This window comes from Brugia malayi (genome assembly GCF_000002995.4).
Source record: "Brugia malayi strain FR3 genome assembly, contig: Bm_v4_Chr4_scaffold_001, whole genome shotgun sequence".
Lineage (NCBI taxonomy): Eukaryota > Metazoa > Nematoda > Chromadorea > Rhabditida > Onchocercidae > Brugia > Brugia malayi.
The window spans coordinates 3,520,533-3,537,764 of NW_025062478.1; the positions used below are offsets into that span (position 1 = coordinate 3,520,533).

Consider the following 17,232-nt stretch of genomic DNA (forward strand, 5'->3'; position numbering starts at 1 on the left):
ATACAAAATGATAATTACAGAATTCAGTCGAAATCAGGCTTACTAATAATTTACATGCAAAATTTATAAATTTCACAAACTTACAAAATATTCCAATGATAAGAAGTGTTATAAAGTTAAAGTGACCTAATTTTCTCATAAGGTAAAAGTTGACAATAATAATCCTCTGGTTCGGCAATTTTTTGCAACAAACATGCTTGCTTTAATTTTGGATTTTGTACAACATTTTTAAAATAGGTACACGGTTTATCACCATAACCAGGCATTAGTAAATCAAAAAATGCTGCACCATCTTCAAGTGGTGTTAACGAATGAATATTACCAAATTTAGGACCCAAATAAACGCAATCATCGCTGTGCCAACGATTACTGATACCTTCGAATCTGTAAAATTTAAATTTACACATTTATTGAATGTTACTAAAAAAAAAAAAAAAAAAACACTAAACTATGAGTGATATTTGTGAAAGAGAGAGAGAGAGAAAAAAAAAAGAAATCATTTTATTTTTTTTCTTCTATTCAAATTAAAAAAAAAGGTCAAAAGAAAAAAGTTATATATACCTTCAAAAAAGTCAGTCAACAATAAATCAATGAAACAATTTGATCATAACCGTGCAAATCTTAATAGTTTATCTTATATTTTTCTTAAACGGTTTTTTTTTTTTTTAATTGTGAACAATGACTTTTTTCAAAAAAATGATTATGAAAATTTATACTATACTATACTAAATGCTTATACAGTTATGAAGTATTCACTAATAAGAAATAAAAAATAGAAGAAAAAGACTGAAAAACAGACGTAAAAATTTTTAAATTATAAAAAGGAAAAGAAGAAAGAAAATCATACCTAGCAATGACAACATTAGATGATAATGTGTTCCATTTTGTTCGTTTTAACACTTTTTGCTCATCATGCGAAAGTTCAGTATATGAATTAATTGCTAATGCACCACGAAGAACTTTCACAAATCCGTACATATCCGGATGATCATGTAATGGAAACATAAAATTACAACTTTTGAAGCCAAATAAGCATGCATGAATATGCTCCGATTCATAAATGTCAATATAATACATTGGAGCTGTCATTGATTCAAGACCTATAATATATTTTTTATAAATAATAAATATAACATATAAAATAATTGATTAAATTTTTATCAAAAAAAAAAAAAAAATTTTGATAGAAGAATAATTAGACATATGCAAATACAAATTTCTCAAGAATAATTAACGATATTATCGGAAAATTTTTAATCATTTATTTTTATATAAACAATCATCTATACATCATATTCAGTTACTTTTTATTTTCTTCTTTTTACCAATGCTTATGTGAATATACGTCAGACGTGTATGAATGTGATATATATATATATATGAATGTAAACGAAAGAAAAGTCCATAATATGATGTGCCAAAAATTCCATTTAAATTAATCACTGATTAAGCTATTTGTGTTAAGAAAGAAAAATCCATAAAATGATCTGCCAAATATTCCACTGTTTTTTTTTTTTTTTTCGCTTTTAAAATTGATTAAGCTATTAGTTCTTCAAACTATATATTCGTAACTGACTGTAGAATAGAGTAAAAATATTTTGTAAATTGTTCAAGTTCAAATTATCCACATAATTCTCTATTCCTAAATCAATTTTTGCATTAGGGAATTCATAGAAAGAACTAAACCAATAAATACACTGTTTGAAAAATAATTTTAATACTAAATCAACAATTAATTTATCAAAAATATACCAAAAAAAAAAAAACAAACAAACAAACCAAGACGATCCGGAAGAACAGCACCAATCATGTCAAGTGTAAGCGTTGATACAAGACGACGAGCACGTTCAGATAATATTTCTCTTTCTACAGCATAAGTATCATCACTATCTGTGATAGTGTTTGATAATTTCAACTGAGCTAATCTCTCGGATATTGCTGATACTTCACGTAGAAATGAACGTAATCCTTGCTGTGACATGACTTTTGAAATAATCATAAGATGTTGTTGTTGTTGTTGTTGTTGTTGCTATTATTATTATTATTATGCTTTTGAGCGTTCTTAAAAATAAAAAACAAAAAAAAAAAAAAGAAAGAAATGAATAGATTAATTAGCAACGAAAAATTAAATTCAAACTATATTAATTAATATTCAAACACATTTCCATTAAATTGCCGAATATGCTAGAAAATTTTCAATTCACTAAAATCATAGATGTTAAATTAAATTTAATGTATAAAGAATTAAGATTAAAAGCAAATAATACAAAAATAAATGATAAAATTAATTAGCAAAAATTTCACGATTGAATTTCGCATATAGCACATGACATAAGAAAATAAAAATTAAATCAAAATTAAAAATTTTTAAGAATTAAAAGCCAGTAATAATAATTGAAGCAGTAATTAATGCTTAGCAATAAATAGGAATAAGAAGTGATTAAAAACTAGTCGTATGGCATTAATTAAAATTCATTAATTAAAATTCATTTACAAATGCATTTTTTTCGATAAATTAAAATAAAAATTAGCACTGTGAAATGTTTGAAAACGCATCGCTCAATAAATAAATGAGAAAAAAGAATGAATGAAAAATTCATTTAAATTCCATTCTGATATATTAATAAGAAAGAGAAAAGTATTTCATTTCAAAAATATTTACAATAACAAAGTGGCATTAATCATCAATGAAAAACGAAATAGAAATTAGAAACGGAAGAATGTTATGTACAAAATATATGACTAATATACATTCGAACAAGAAATGTAACTATTAATTATCACTAAAATGTAAACAGAAAGAAATATGAATGTAGAAATTGTTAGCATTACTTTAAGTTTAGTAATAACTAAAAAAAAAAAAAAAAATAAGCCTACATATGTCATAATAGATATAATAATATAGAACTACAAAAAAAAAATATATATTTACAAATTAAAAAAGTAATAATCTAAAAAATAAAAACTCTAAAAGTAATGTGCTGAAGAAGTAAAACTGTAAAAATAATTACCTAAAAAAAAAAGAAAGTAAAATTGTACAAGTAATGATTTAAAAAATTTCGTTCCTTTAAACCACTAACTTTTCTCTTTTGGTAATAAATCATTTTGCTATTAGTGTAATAACAATTATTATGAAATATGATATAACTTTTTGATAGTTTATTATCGTTTTCATTCACATTAATCTTTATTTTCTTATTTTCAAGGCAAACATTCTAATGGATAATGAATATTAGTAAAATAAGTGCAAAGTTAAAGTAATAACATTAAAAAAAATTAGAGTAAAACAAATATATAAATAAGTAAATAAATAAACGAAAATAATAACAAAAATAGAAGAAAAAATGTGTGAAAAAAGAAAAAAAAAATATTTCTTACTACGTTACTAAATCGATCAATATTAGACATAGATAAGTGTGAAAATAAATAAAATTTTCATACAATTAATAAAATTAAATAATATTGTATTACTAAAAAATACAACAAAATGTTACAAATATTATAACAATAATTGCTAATTTCAAATAAACTGTAATTTTCAGTTAAATATTTAAAAAAAAAAAGAGTGAAATTATAACTTAATAATGATGAAAAAATTTCATATGAGACATTTGCATTAACATTTATCAGTAATTAGTATTTTAAGTAATTAAGTTCTGATGTTAAAGCTCGAAGCATACATTTGAGTGAGATATAAAGTGAAAAAAGAAAGAATGAGAAGATAAACAAATGAAATAATTGTTTATGACAATAAATTAGTAAAAATTAATTAAATAAATAAGTAAACAAATTACTAAAATTAAATTAGTAATTTATTAAAAAAATAAACAAATAAGCAACAAAATTTAATGCAACACAGCGTTTTGTCCTAATCAGAACAATGTGTAACATTAAAGGCTCGTAAAATAATAAATTTTACGCATTCCACATTCTTTGGCATTTTGACAATGAACCAACTGGTTCTAATTTAATTTTAATAATACGGCAAAATTATTAGTAATTAATTATTTCAAGTTTTATTTTTATGAAATATCTCCAGTTATTTTTCTTTTAGATTAATTACTTAAAAAAAATTATTTTAAGCTTTATTTTATGAAATTTTTCAAGCTGTTTTTTTTTAGTTGAAATGTTTTTATTAAATTATTTTGAGTTTTATTTTGTAAAATATTTCAAGCTGTTTTTCTTTTAATTTTTTAGAAATATTTTTAGTAAATTATTTTATGAAATATCTCGAACTGTTTTTCTTTTAGATTAATTATTTTTAGCAAATTATTTTAAGTTCTATTTTGTAAAATATTTTGAGCTGTTTTTTTTTTCTTTCTTCTTTTAATTGAAATATTTTTAGCAAATTACTTTAAGTTTTATTTTGATGAAATGATTCGAGCCGTTTTTCCTTTATAGATTAATTATTTTAATTTGTTTTATGGAATACTTCGAGTTGTCTTTTTTTTTTTTTGTCGTATGAATTTATCATTATATTATACTATTCAGTTTTATCAGAATGATATATCGTAACAAATTTATTTCATTGATATACTCTACATAAACTAGTGTGCAAAGTGTGATAAAGCTTACATATAGGAATAAAAAAGATAGTAAAAAAGGGAATGTCGAATTGATTTTCTCATAAATTGAAGCATTCTTTAGGTTATTTTTCAAAGTTTTTATTCATAAAATAAAACTTTTACTGTAGTAAAAGTTTTTTTTATAATATAACAAACAAAGATTAAAATGGAATTATTTTCAGATGCTGATGATGAATGGAACTGTAAATAACAAAAGATAAATTATCTATGGATGAAAGTAAATAGTGATGTATTGGATACGTTATGTTATAACATATCGTAAAATTATTGCTTATATAGTATTATTTCTCTTTTTTTGTAATCTCATTTTGATCACACGGTTTATTGATTGGCATTTACCTTTACGACTAGCTAATAATCTGCAGGTATATTTTTAAATTATCGCTTTTTTTTCATTAATGGAACATAATGATGTGATTGAAATTAGATTTAATTTTGCCAAGTTAAATTTCGAAATTATTCGGCTTTTCAAATTTTTATTCTGAAATTTTGCACTCAAATTTTGTAAATTTCATTTAAAATTATGTCTTTCTTCAAATCTCTGGAGACAAATTTTAATTCTTATTACATATTTTGTTACTGAAAATGAATCCATAAAGTTAATGCTGAATATGACTCTATAAATTTTGGTTTTGGAATTGAATTTTTAGCAAGATTTTTTAGTCCATTCACGAAATTAAAGTTTTTGAATTCACTAAATGAATTATTTATATAAATATCACTGCATCAATATGTTGTCCTATTTGTAGGTCATAAATATTTTGTAATTTAAGAAATAATCGATAAGCATAAGTCTTCATCTGTTCTTTGCAAATAAATTAAAACAAGTTTTCATTTAATAAATTAAATAATTGGTGTACGTAAGGTGCAGGTATTAATAAAACTGTCAGTTAATTTTGATTTGTTTATTAATTTTTATTTTTATAAAAATGATAAATTGTTTCAAATATAAAATGTTAACGAATCAGATTTGGCTTTTATTTGTTATGTTAATGATACTATAAATGTTATTAATATTACAGTGGTGTTAAATTAAGAATGAACTGAAAATTAATTTAATAGAAATTAAATAAGGTAAAAGAAATGGAACTAAAAGGAAAATTTATATTAAAATACATTGTGTTAAGAATCATAATTGATTTACAGAATTATTTTTATTTAAGAATACTGATTGGATTGATAATGAGGGAATAGATCAATCACAAATTATTGTGAACAAATTTTCATCATGTGAGCTTCTCTCTGAATCATTGACAATGAATGCTTTGTCGAGAATGAAAACGGAGGAATGTCGCACAAAAGCTCGTAATATTGTTTGTAATATTAATCAGCTTATACCTGATTCACTTCCAAATACCTGTCCGAAATATGGTTAGTTTGTAGTAAAATTAAAAGTATAACTTTTAAAAGTAATTAAAAGTATAATATAGTGTAATCATAATTAAAAGCGAAGCGAGAGAGGTTTCTAATGGTAGAACATATCTTGAATATTAATATGAGATAAATTTCTTACTTAATATTTATTTACAATTCTCTTAAGCTTAAAATAAACTTTTCGTATCCATGAAATGCAGAATGTTGTCTTGGTAGATGAGAATATGTGAACTTTTATTTTTCAAACAATTAGGCTATATTTTTTAAATTTATTAAAAATGTAATCTTGTTTTAATTCGAAATATTATTTGCTAAAAATTTGTCAAAATAAAAATGTTTTAGTGAATTTATTTTTTTTTATTTTTTCTAAAAACTATATTTTAGTTATTTTAGATGATAAATTACGTGGTTATTATATGGGTTGTTTTAAAGATTCACTAAATTCTCGCCTTCTTAATGGTCATTATTACATATTTAGAAATAATTCACCATTGTATTGTGTAAATATGTGCCTTCGAGCAGGTTATCATTTTGCAGGTTACTATTTTAATTATATTTTTCATTTTTTTAAAATATTTTTCACTTTTTTTTTTTTGAAAATAATTTTCTATCTGATACCATTCATCAATTTATAATACTTTTTCTAAATGGATTAGAATTTATCTGTGAAATTTGTAAATTTTGTGATTGTCTTGTTGTTTAGCTGTTGAATATCATGATGAATGTTTCTGTGGTGACACGTTGACAAATCCTGTTTCACTTCCAAATATATCATGTGAACAATATCACTGTAATGATAATGATAATAATTTGTTTTGTGGTGGTTATAATGCAGCTGCTATTTATCGTACCGGTGTAATTGGTAAGAATTAATAATTTTAATATTTTTCATAAATGATTAAAATTTCTATATACATATATATTATTGAGAAGCATTAATAATACTAAGAAAGATTATTCCTTTACATATATAACTTTCTTATTTTGCTATAAAAGATTATTTCTTTGTTAATTGAAAACAAATAAGAAGAATAGTGGAATGAGGAAGAAAATTAAAATTATCAACGATGAAAACAAGAAAAAAAAGTGTAAATAAAAAAGATGGTAGAATTAGTAGTAAAACTATTATATAAAAGGCAAATTAAGAAAGTAAAAATTTAAAAAAAAAAAAAAAAAAAAAACGATATGAATTAAATTTGAAATTAAAAATTAGAATGAACAATTTAATAATGGTTAATATTAGAAATTAACTTAGTAATCATATTTTAAGAGACATAAACTAGGTATCGTAATTTGGAAAAAAAAAACAAAGTTTGATTTAATAAAATAATAATTTTATGTTCATCAGTTGCAATGATAAAAAAATGGAACAACAGAAATTCATACTAATGTTAGAAAAAAAAAATTTTTAATCATATTAGTAAAAATATAAATTTATAATTTTTGAATATAAGAAAGTGTTATATAAATAAATTATATGTATATTTTTTTGGATTTCAAAAAATTATGGTCGAGAAATGTTGCTATCCTAGTTATTAATGTGAAAAAACGCTTTTATTACGATATGGTTTTTTTTTCTTTTTTTTTTTTAGAAAAACCTTTGTTGGTAATAAATTATACTAAACCAGATGATAGTGTGCCAAATGTGCAAATTTTATTTCTTTTGCAATTGAATGGACGAAATATTCGTCAGGTAGGTTGAGAAAAGGTTTGAAATTGATTAATTATGTAATAAGTGAAATTTAAAATAATTCTAAATATAAGAAATTTTTGTGGAATTTGTCTTGGAAGTTAATCGATCGCAGCTGACAGCAGCTACTAATTAATAATTAATTAATTAATTTTTTTTTTTTGAGATACATGTTTGTATTTATTAATTTTTGCATAAATTCTACTTCATCTAAATTTATTAACTGAAACTTTTTTATTCAGGTGAATCGTTTGTTTCGAATTATTTATTCACCAAAACATTATTATATAATACATGTTGATAGCCGACAACAGTATATGTTTGAAGGTATTTTTTTTCTTTTGAAATACTTTTTTTTGTAAATTGATAAAATTTAAGGATTCAAAGAACTAATGAAAAAGACATGTGTTAAGGAATCATTGTGATTTTTTAGCACTTATCTTTTTTTTTTCTTTTTTTGAAAATTTGTCTTCTATAAATTTCCCATTTTTACTTTGTTATGAAGGTAGTATTATTGGAAATTTCTGTCAGATATCACTTAAAGGTTTGAAAATTATTTTAAATTTAGGTTAGAATGTTAAACATCCTAGCTTCCTTAATTCTTTATTTTCCAATAATTGATTCCTATTTAAGTTTTTTTTTTTTTTTTTTCATTGTAGGAATGAAGGAACTTGTTGCCGCAGTCCAAAAAGCTGGTTACAAGAATGTTTATTTGATGGAAAAACGTTATGCAACGATTTGGGCAGGTGCTACATTACTATCTATGATTTTGGAAGTGCTAAAAACAGCTTTGTATACTCTGAATTGGAATAGTTGGGATTTCATGTTGAATTTAAGTGAAAGTAATTTTCCTATTCTTTCAATGGTTGAATTAGAATTCCATCTAGCAAAGTATGTTTTTACCAAAACTTCAAATATTTTTTTTTTGACTAAAATATTTTTTCTTTCTTTTAATTAGTGTTACTTTTTTGTCAAGTATTGTTTTGATCTTATAGTTGGAAAACTGTTCATACTTTGAAATATAACACATATATGATCAATTTACATAATATGATGTATAACTTTCTTATTGAGTTAACTTAGTTTTTTCATAGATCATTAATTTGTTGAAAGTTAATTTGAAGAAGTAAAGGACGAATTTTCTTGGGTAATCACGGTTATGATACTGCGCGATTTATTCAAAAACAAGGACTGGAATATGTTTTTATGCAATGTGAAAATCGAATGTGGCTTCTAATGAAACGGTTAACCATTTGTTTTTCTCTGTAAACATTAAATTTATGAAATTAATGTAAGATTATTTGATAAATGTGTGTGTGTGTTGATTTCATTATCTAGATTAAATTTTATAAAAATGACTTATTATGCTTAGAGTAACTTTATTGTTGCTGTTATTTTACAAGTACCAGAATATTATCATTTTTGAATAATTATGAATAAATAAAGAAAAATGAATTATGTAAAAGAAATAGTGAATGAAAAAAGAAAAAGTGAAAAATTATTAAAAATTTATATAGGACGAAATTTCCAAATTCTATTCGTTTCGATGGTGGCTCTGATTGGATTGTTATTAGTCGAGATTTTGCCGAATATGCTTTATCTGATGAGGAATTACCTTTAAATTTTCGAAAATTTTTCACTAATGTTCTACTACCAGTTGAAACTTTTTTTCATACTGTAGGTAAATATTTATTTATTACTGCATAATTGATACTTCCAAATTATGATAATATTTATTATATATAATTATCAAAAAATTTCTTTTAAGTTCGTTCTGTGTAGCTAGTAAAAGTGTCTTTCAAAAAAGATATTCCTTTATGTAAAAATAATTTTGATAATACTTGGAAACAATTTCTTTAGTTTTGCTACCAATTATCATTTTGTTAATTTTTTGTACTTTTTGATATAATTCTTAATGAAAACTTATTATAATTTTATTTTTATTTTTTTTTGTATAAGAGTTATTGATTAGATTTGGATTCTTTTTTTAATTATATTATTCGTTAAAAAAAAAAAAAAAAAAACTACTAATTTACAGCTAGCAGCTAATTCAAAATTTTGTATGCAAGTGGTGAAAGGAAATTTGCATTTGACAAACTGGAAACGTCAACAAGGTTGTCGTTGTGCAGCATTAAAAAAGATTGTGGATTGGTGTGGTTGTTCACCACTTGCTTTTCGATCATCTGATATCTCGAAATTTTCACTTCAGGTATTATTTTCTATAGAAATTCATGATTTTTTTTTTTTTTTTTTTCAATTATAGATATTAATTAGCCGAAGAATTTTTCGTTTTTATTTGTTTTCTCTTTTTTTTTTTCTTTTTTTTTTTTTTTTTTAGATTTAAAATTAGAAGAATTTTGAAAAAGTGACAAATAATTGTTCAGGCTGTCAAAAATAAAGTGGTATTTTTTGGTCGTAAATTTGATTCAATGATAAGTCAACGAGCTATTGCAATTGCTGAAGCGCAGGCATTACGATTTACTGATAATATCAATGATAGCAATTTCAATCATCCATCATTTAACAAATCCTGGACAAATGTTTATTTGTCACAGTTTGATCAGTCAGGTAATGCTTACAAACTCGAAAATTGAAAAAAAGAACTGTCAAAGAAGAAAAAAGAAACTATTTTTTTCTTCATTTTCATAAATGTTTTTTTTGTCAAATAGAAGATTTGTTGATTTCTTCATTTTTCTTCATGCTTAAATTTAATGGTAACATCTTTTTTTTTTTTTTAATTTATTACTTCATTTTAAACTAATATAGAATTATTTGTATACATAAATTCAATAGAATGAATCTTGAATGTTAGCACAATATTATTGTGAAATATTAGGATTTTATATTTTATTCTGACTGAATAATTTTCAGTTTTACATTTTGAACTTTTAAATGTTGAAATTGCTAATAAAACAATTTAAAATGCTGAGCTTTTTTTTTTTTTTCATCTCATGATTATCACAAAATAAATATAATAACTTTTTTTTTTTCTTATATTTGTGCTTTTGTTTAGAGGGACAAATAGACTTATTGAGAAAAAGTTTAAATTTGTATAACTTAAATCTGTAAAAGTTTAAATCTATATATTATCATCATTATATTTAATGTGATTATAATAAAAATAAATAAATAAATAAAATTTTTTAGTGTTGCTAGAAAATTTTGCTCGTGCATTATTGTCTTATGAAATGAGTGGAAATTGTATATTTGGCAATCTTTCATCAATTATTGCTTATAAAGAAAACGATGAAGCAAATATTCAAAGCATATACAGATCATCGTACAGATGTAATAATAATAATTCAAATGAATTTATTCAAGTGCTAGTAGAATCAATTAATTTGGTAAAATTTATGCATACAATTGTGGATGGTTATGAATTGATAAATCTTGAAATTGGTACCGATTTTGATTTCAAAGAAGAAATTTTTCGGAAATATCATAATATTTTATCAGAGGTTTTTTTTTTTCTTTTTTTTTCACTTTTTACTTTTTATTTTTTGCATAAAAATTATTTATTCATCTAGCTATTTTTCTTTATAATTATTAATTGCTATCATTTTATTATTATTACTGTTAAAATTAGCACTATAATAGTAATTTGATTTTATTGATTTTTATATTATATTCATGGTATTATCAAATTACATGATTATATGAATGGAATTATTTAAATTTAGCTTAATGGAATGGTTATTTTTGAAATATATTTTAGCAACTATCAAATTCATACATATGAAAATAATTGTTAATTTCTTGAATAATTCAGGAAGATACAATTTATGCAAAATTACGATGGCGAAGGATTGAATCATTAGCAACTTCTGTTCATCAAAATTTTACAAGTCCTGAAGTAATTGTGGAGTGGAAGAATCCTTCAAATTTTGTTGTTAAGCGGATAAAAGTAAATTCATATAATTCCATGTTTGGTGGTCAATATACGGAATTATTTTCAAATGAAACAACACCTGGTGAATGGACTGTTGAATTTATCCATATGGAAGCTAATATTAGCACTGTTATTAGTTCTATAAAATTTATAATATTTTCAATAACTGGTAGGAATATTAATGATGATCTAATATTTAAATATTTCCGTCGTATTGATTTTTGCTCAGAAGGTGGTAACATTAACAATCTACCGAATTGTTTGGAAACATCATGGAGTGCAAGTTTTCCGGATCTGAAATCTCATTTATTCTTTTGATCCTATTTTGTTTTGTTATTTTTAAATTTCATATGTTTTTACTATTTATGTCAATATTTATAAATTTTAAAATTTAAACATATATTTAGAATTTTGAAGAATTTTGCAAAGTTTTTTCTTTTGTGAAATCTTAAAATATTTGATCTTTTATTTTCTTTGTCTACTACTGCATATGCTCAATATTTTTTTTTTTATGCTTTTTGTTTGGAAGTGCTTTATTTGATTGATATTTATTTGGTTAGTTGTTGAATATTTATCCTTCGTTTATTAAAGTTATCATAGTTTTGCATTAAATTAATAAATATATTAATTATTTTAAAATGATATTTCTTTTCTTCTCTTTTTTTCATCCTCTCTCTCTCTCTCTGTCTCTCTCTGTGTGTTTTCTTTTCTTTTTATGTTGATGTTAAATTCAAATTTATGGATCAAATCAAAGTCAGTAAAATGCGAAAATTAAAATGTCTAAAACAAAATAAAATTTCAGCATACATAATCAAATCTTTCATTTCAAATGTAATTTTTAAATACATTTTTTCATTTGTGATGCTAATTTATCATATCATTTAATTTATCAACAATCTTATAAACAACAAAAAAAGATAAAAGACGACAAATTTTGTTTTGTTTTTTTTTTTTTTTTTAAAAAAAAACAGTTTAAAATTGTTTATTTAAAATTTTGGATTTTTCAACATTTACGATAATTAATCATTCATTTCATATTTAAAAAAGAGTGAGTAACACACAAACTTATTGATAGAAGTAATAAATTTACTAATATTTCTTATGTAAATAAGAAATAAAAGTCAAATAAGTAAGCCTCTGAAAAAAGCAAAAAAAAAAAAAAGAAAAAATAATAGAAATAAGAAATTAAAAATAAGAATTTGTCTTTATGGTATGATTTATCACTAGTTTTCGTAGCTTTAATTAATCATATTAAAACAAATATTTGAATCTTTTATTTTACTACGAATTATATTCTCATATGAGCCAAATTGTAATTAATCTATTTGATCATAAATTTATTATTTTCTTTCGAGAAAAAGGAGTGTTTGTAATAATTTCGTCATTTTAAACTGTTTTTAATTTTCAAATATTTTCGAAATTATTTTTTAAATAAAAGCATTGCAATACAATAATCTTTGTATTGCTTTCCATGTTCAATAAATTTTTAATTTTTTTCATCACCTAAAAAAATTTTATTCCTTTGATTAATATTATATTATTTATTTATTTATTAATTTATTATTATCCTTTTTTTGCTGCTATTTTTATTATAATTATAATTACAATTATTAGTATATTTCATCCATTTAAAAATTAATTCCAGGAAAATTATAAAAATAACTTATTTAAAAGTTGATTGAAGATTATTGTTTTATATTTTCTTTCCCGTCATTCTTTTAGTTTTTGTTAAAGAATTTTATAAGCCATCTTTTGAAAAGTTAATGGGAATATTTTAAAAGTTTAATTTGAAACTTTTACTGTTTTAAATTACTTTTAATATACTTTTGAATTATATTTGTCGTTTTATTTTCTTTCTTTTTCATTTTTTCAAATAAAAATTTATTGTTTTGCATTCAAGAAAAAAGCGCTTTTTCTCTCTCTCTCTTTCCTTCCCTCTCTCACTTACAGGATTTACCTTTTCCGTTAATTAACGAAAAAAAAAAACCGCAAAAAGGTCGGCAATTAATGTTCAATAACCTATAAAATATTACTTAATAGGTAGTTAAGAAAAAAAAAATTAAATTAATCAGTAATATAATTAATTGATAATTAGATAAACTTGTCATACCGGAATTACATTTGCGGAAAAATGAAATCAGTTCTAATTACTTTTGTGATTCTAATATTCAACATATCAACTAATGCTAATTATTTTGTTGTGTAGAAGTTATATTTACCCGAAAAAAAAAAATGGAATAAATACATTAACTGCTCCCCTATATATCAAAAATGGGCAACTGATATTGATTATATTTATCATATTGGAATTTTATTTTCTCTAAAAATGGCACAGATGTTGGTTCTTTTATTATTTCAGAATTACATATTTATAGAAATAACAAGATTATATCACGAAAAAAAAGCAAAAAAAAAGGAAAAGAATGAAAACATAAATCATAATAAATAATTTATGGAGTGCAAAAACAGAAAAGTAATAAAAATTATCTTTCAGTACAAATTTTATTATTATTATTATTCTAAAATTTATTTTAAATTTTATAGTTTTACAGCAGTAAAACAAAAGAGAAATAAAACTTTTGATAATTTAATAAAATTTTCTCAACAAAATTTAATAAGAAAAATTTTCAATTAAAAAATTGATTTATACATTTGTTTAAAAGAACAAAAAAAAAAAAAGATAATCATTAAAATAAAAGAAAGAAATGGAAAAAAAAGAAAAATAAATATTTTTATTTTTACTTTATTTTCCTTCAATATTCCCTAAATGTATATATAAATATATTTTTTAATAAAATTTATTCCTCTCTCTCGCTATTTTTTTTCTTTTAGTGTGAAAATTCTAAAAAGTGAAAACTTTTCCAAAATGATTTGAAATAATTTTAAATTTAGAATTTTGTCCTTGCCCTCAAAAGTTGTGAAATTTGCATAAATTTAGGTCAAGTATTGATATTTGCATCATTCTACTATCGCATTCAACGATCATCATCATCATCATCAATGTTAACATTGAACCTTTCTCTTTCCCTCCCTTTCTCCCTCTCTTCCTCTCTCTCTCTCTCTCTCTCTCTTTCTACCTCTTTGTGAAATCTAAACCAAATCTTTATCAGTGTATTGAGCCTAATCCTAAATGTATAATTCCCAAAAGGTTAAGGCTTTTTATAGCAAAAGTCATCGACCCTATCCTATTAAATTTTCCATTCATTTAAATTCTTTCACACTGCTCAATAAATGGAGCATTAATAATATTTGGCAAATCTTTTTACATCCCTATGAAAGATTATTTTATTCATTCATTTTAGGCTTATAATTTAATAAATTTTATATTATTTAAAAAAAAAATAAATAAATAAGCAAATTTATAAAAAAATAAAAAATTTATATATGACAAAAACAATTTTTAGAGCGAGAAAAAATGAAAAACGCCGAACAATTTCATTTTTTTTTTCTTTTTTTAATTTGTAAGTATTATTTGTTTGATAAAACAGTGATAAACAAATATTTGTTCAGAATTTGCTAAAATGATAATAAATGATTTGCTATCATTGATATTATTTGATAAAATGTTCTTTAGCAATAGCAATAATTTTTTAACTTATCATTGGATGATTACTTCATTTGTTATACTTTATTATATGTGATATAATTAAGTTATTCATTACTGTTCAAGTATAATGGTAAAAATTTGAATTGTTTTAACATTATTTTATTGATATCTTTTCGTTCTCTATTAATGACATTGATAATGAGTGATAATGAAGTGATAATGATAATAATGGTAATGATAATGAATAATAGTGAAGTGATAACGATAATAATGATAATGATAATAACAAATGATAAACAAATAGGAATAATTGTTATAACCGTGAATAATTATCCAAATATGAACACATGCTAATCTTCGCCTCTTTTCCTATTCTTTAAACAACAGAATTCTATAAATTAATTAAATATACATAAATAGAAATATTATATTTGAAATTAAAAAGAAAATTTTTATTTTTATGAATTAAGATAAAATTATTGATTATTTTTATTGAATTCTAATATAAGCTTATAACTATCACAATGATACGATTATCTACTACAATCCTTGCTAATATCACCAAATTTAATCATTTATCAACAAAAAAAAGAAATTTAAATTCTTTTCAATTTCAAATAATTAAACTTATAAGCTTAAATTAACAATGTTCCCTCTCTCTCTTTTTTTTTTAAAAAAGAGATTATACTTTGATCTTTTCTTGAAACAAAAATTTTCTCATTTTTCCTTGTCTCTTTCTTCTACTCTAAGATTAAATTATGCTCGCATGTGCTTGTTCAGGCCAAAATAATTCTAACAAAAAATTGGCCAAGATTTGGTAACAATTTACAAATTGCTTGGCTAATTTTGTCACTTAAGCTATGTATTTTTTGCATCTTTCATAGCTTTCTAATATAAAAATTGGTGAAATTATTTTAATTTAAAAAAAATTGAAATTCAAACTACAATTAAGCTTTTTTTCATATTTTTTTTCCTTACACTTAAAAATATCAAATTAAAACCATTATTACAACTTAAAATTATCAGTTATTCATTTTTATAAACTATAAAATATATCATTTCACATAATATTAATTTCTGATATTATTAAAAAAAAAAAAACAAATAAATAAACAAATATTATTAGGAAATATTGTCATTTTATTTATTTCATTTTTTTTTTTTTTTTTTTTGTTAAAAAATTACTTTTGCAAGTTTTTACTTATTTTTGCATTCTTTCTTCTCTCCATCCTATCATTTCCTTTTTTGAAAAGAAAAGAAACTAATACTTATAATTTTCCATTTGCTATCAATCAAATTTGAAATTAATTGAGTTATTAGATTTTTAAATTTTATTTTGATTGTTATTGATAATTAATAATAAAAGGATAAAAATGCATTTTTCTCTTTTCGCATTTCGTTTCATCTTGTCACCTCTTGTCACCTTCCATGTCATCTCTGTGTCTCTTGTCATAAAATTTCATGAAATATGAAAGCACTATCGAATAATTACGTAGAATAATCCATTTTGACAAGGGAAAGGCAGCGCTATTTTAAACGAATTTTTTAATTTTAAATTTGATTAGGCAAAATAATTCATTTTCTTTTTCAAATTAAACATAAAATTGTAAAATTTTTGGAATAATGCTGGAATGCTTAAATTTTTTCTTTCGATGATTTGATGAAAAATTTTCTTTCGATTATTATTATTTATGTTATCATTATTATCATTTATTATTATTATTATTATTATTATTATTATTATCATTACCATTTGTATTCCTATTACTACTATCATAATTATTTATATCATTATTATTATTCAATTATTACTAATGTTGTTATTATTATTATGAAAAAAAAATACTTCGAATATGAATAACTAAAATAACATTTCAGATAATAATGAATTATTGGAAAAAAAATTTTTTTTTTTTCTAGAAAACAAATATGGAAAAACGAAGGTTATTTTAAATTACTGAAAAAGACAGAAGCAGATGATAATGAATACACCTTTATATATATCATTAATGTCAAATCATACGATTGGATGAATTTTGATCGAGCAGAAAATTTGGATTTCAATTATAAAATGAAACATCGAAAAAAAAATTCTCAATCCCAATTACAATAAAAAAAAATTTTTGAATGAAAAAAAGAAAATTGT

At 22.2% G+C, this 17,232-nt stretch overlaps 2 protein-coding genes across 2 annotated transcripts; one reads left to right on the forward strand and one right to left on the reverse strand.

The window, feature by feature from the left end:
• Positions 1–116: 116 nt before the first annotated feature.
• Positions 117–1,981, reverse strand: Bm6707 (Uncharacterized protein; the record flags this gene model as incomplete). Its single annotated transcript, XM_043081512.1, has 3 exons — positions 117–384; positions 848–1,100; positions 1,780–1,981. 3 exons carry the CDS (start codon positions 1,979–1,981, stop codon positions 117–119), a joined length of 723 nt encoding a protein of 240 aa, XP_042937446.1.
• A 3,861-nt stretch (positions 1,982–5,842) lies between these two features.
• Bma-sqv-6 (Uncharacterized protein) lies at positions 5,843–11,857 on the forward strand (the record flags this gene model as incomplete). The annotated part of the gene is made up of 12 exons (XM_043081513.1): positions 5,843–5,957; positions 6,354–6,497; positions 6,664–6,822; positions 7,553–7,653; positions 7,893–7,977; positions 8,310–8,541; positions 8,775–8,894; positions 9,168–9,327; positions 9,689–9,859; positions 10,035–10,218; positions 10,798–11,108; positions 11,420–11,857. The coding sequence occupies 12 exons, from the start codon at positions 5,843–5,845 to the stop codon at positions 11,855–11,857; spliced, it is 2,220 nt and encodes a 739-aa protein (XP_042937447.1).
• Between the last annotated feature and the right edge of the window lie 5,375 nt (positions 11,858–17,232).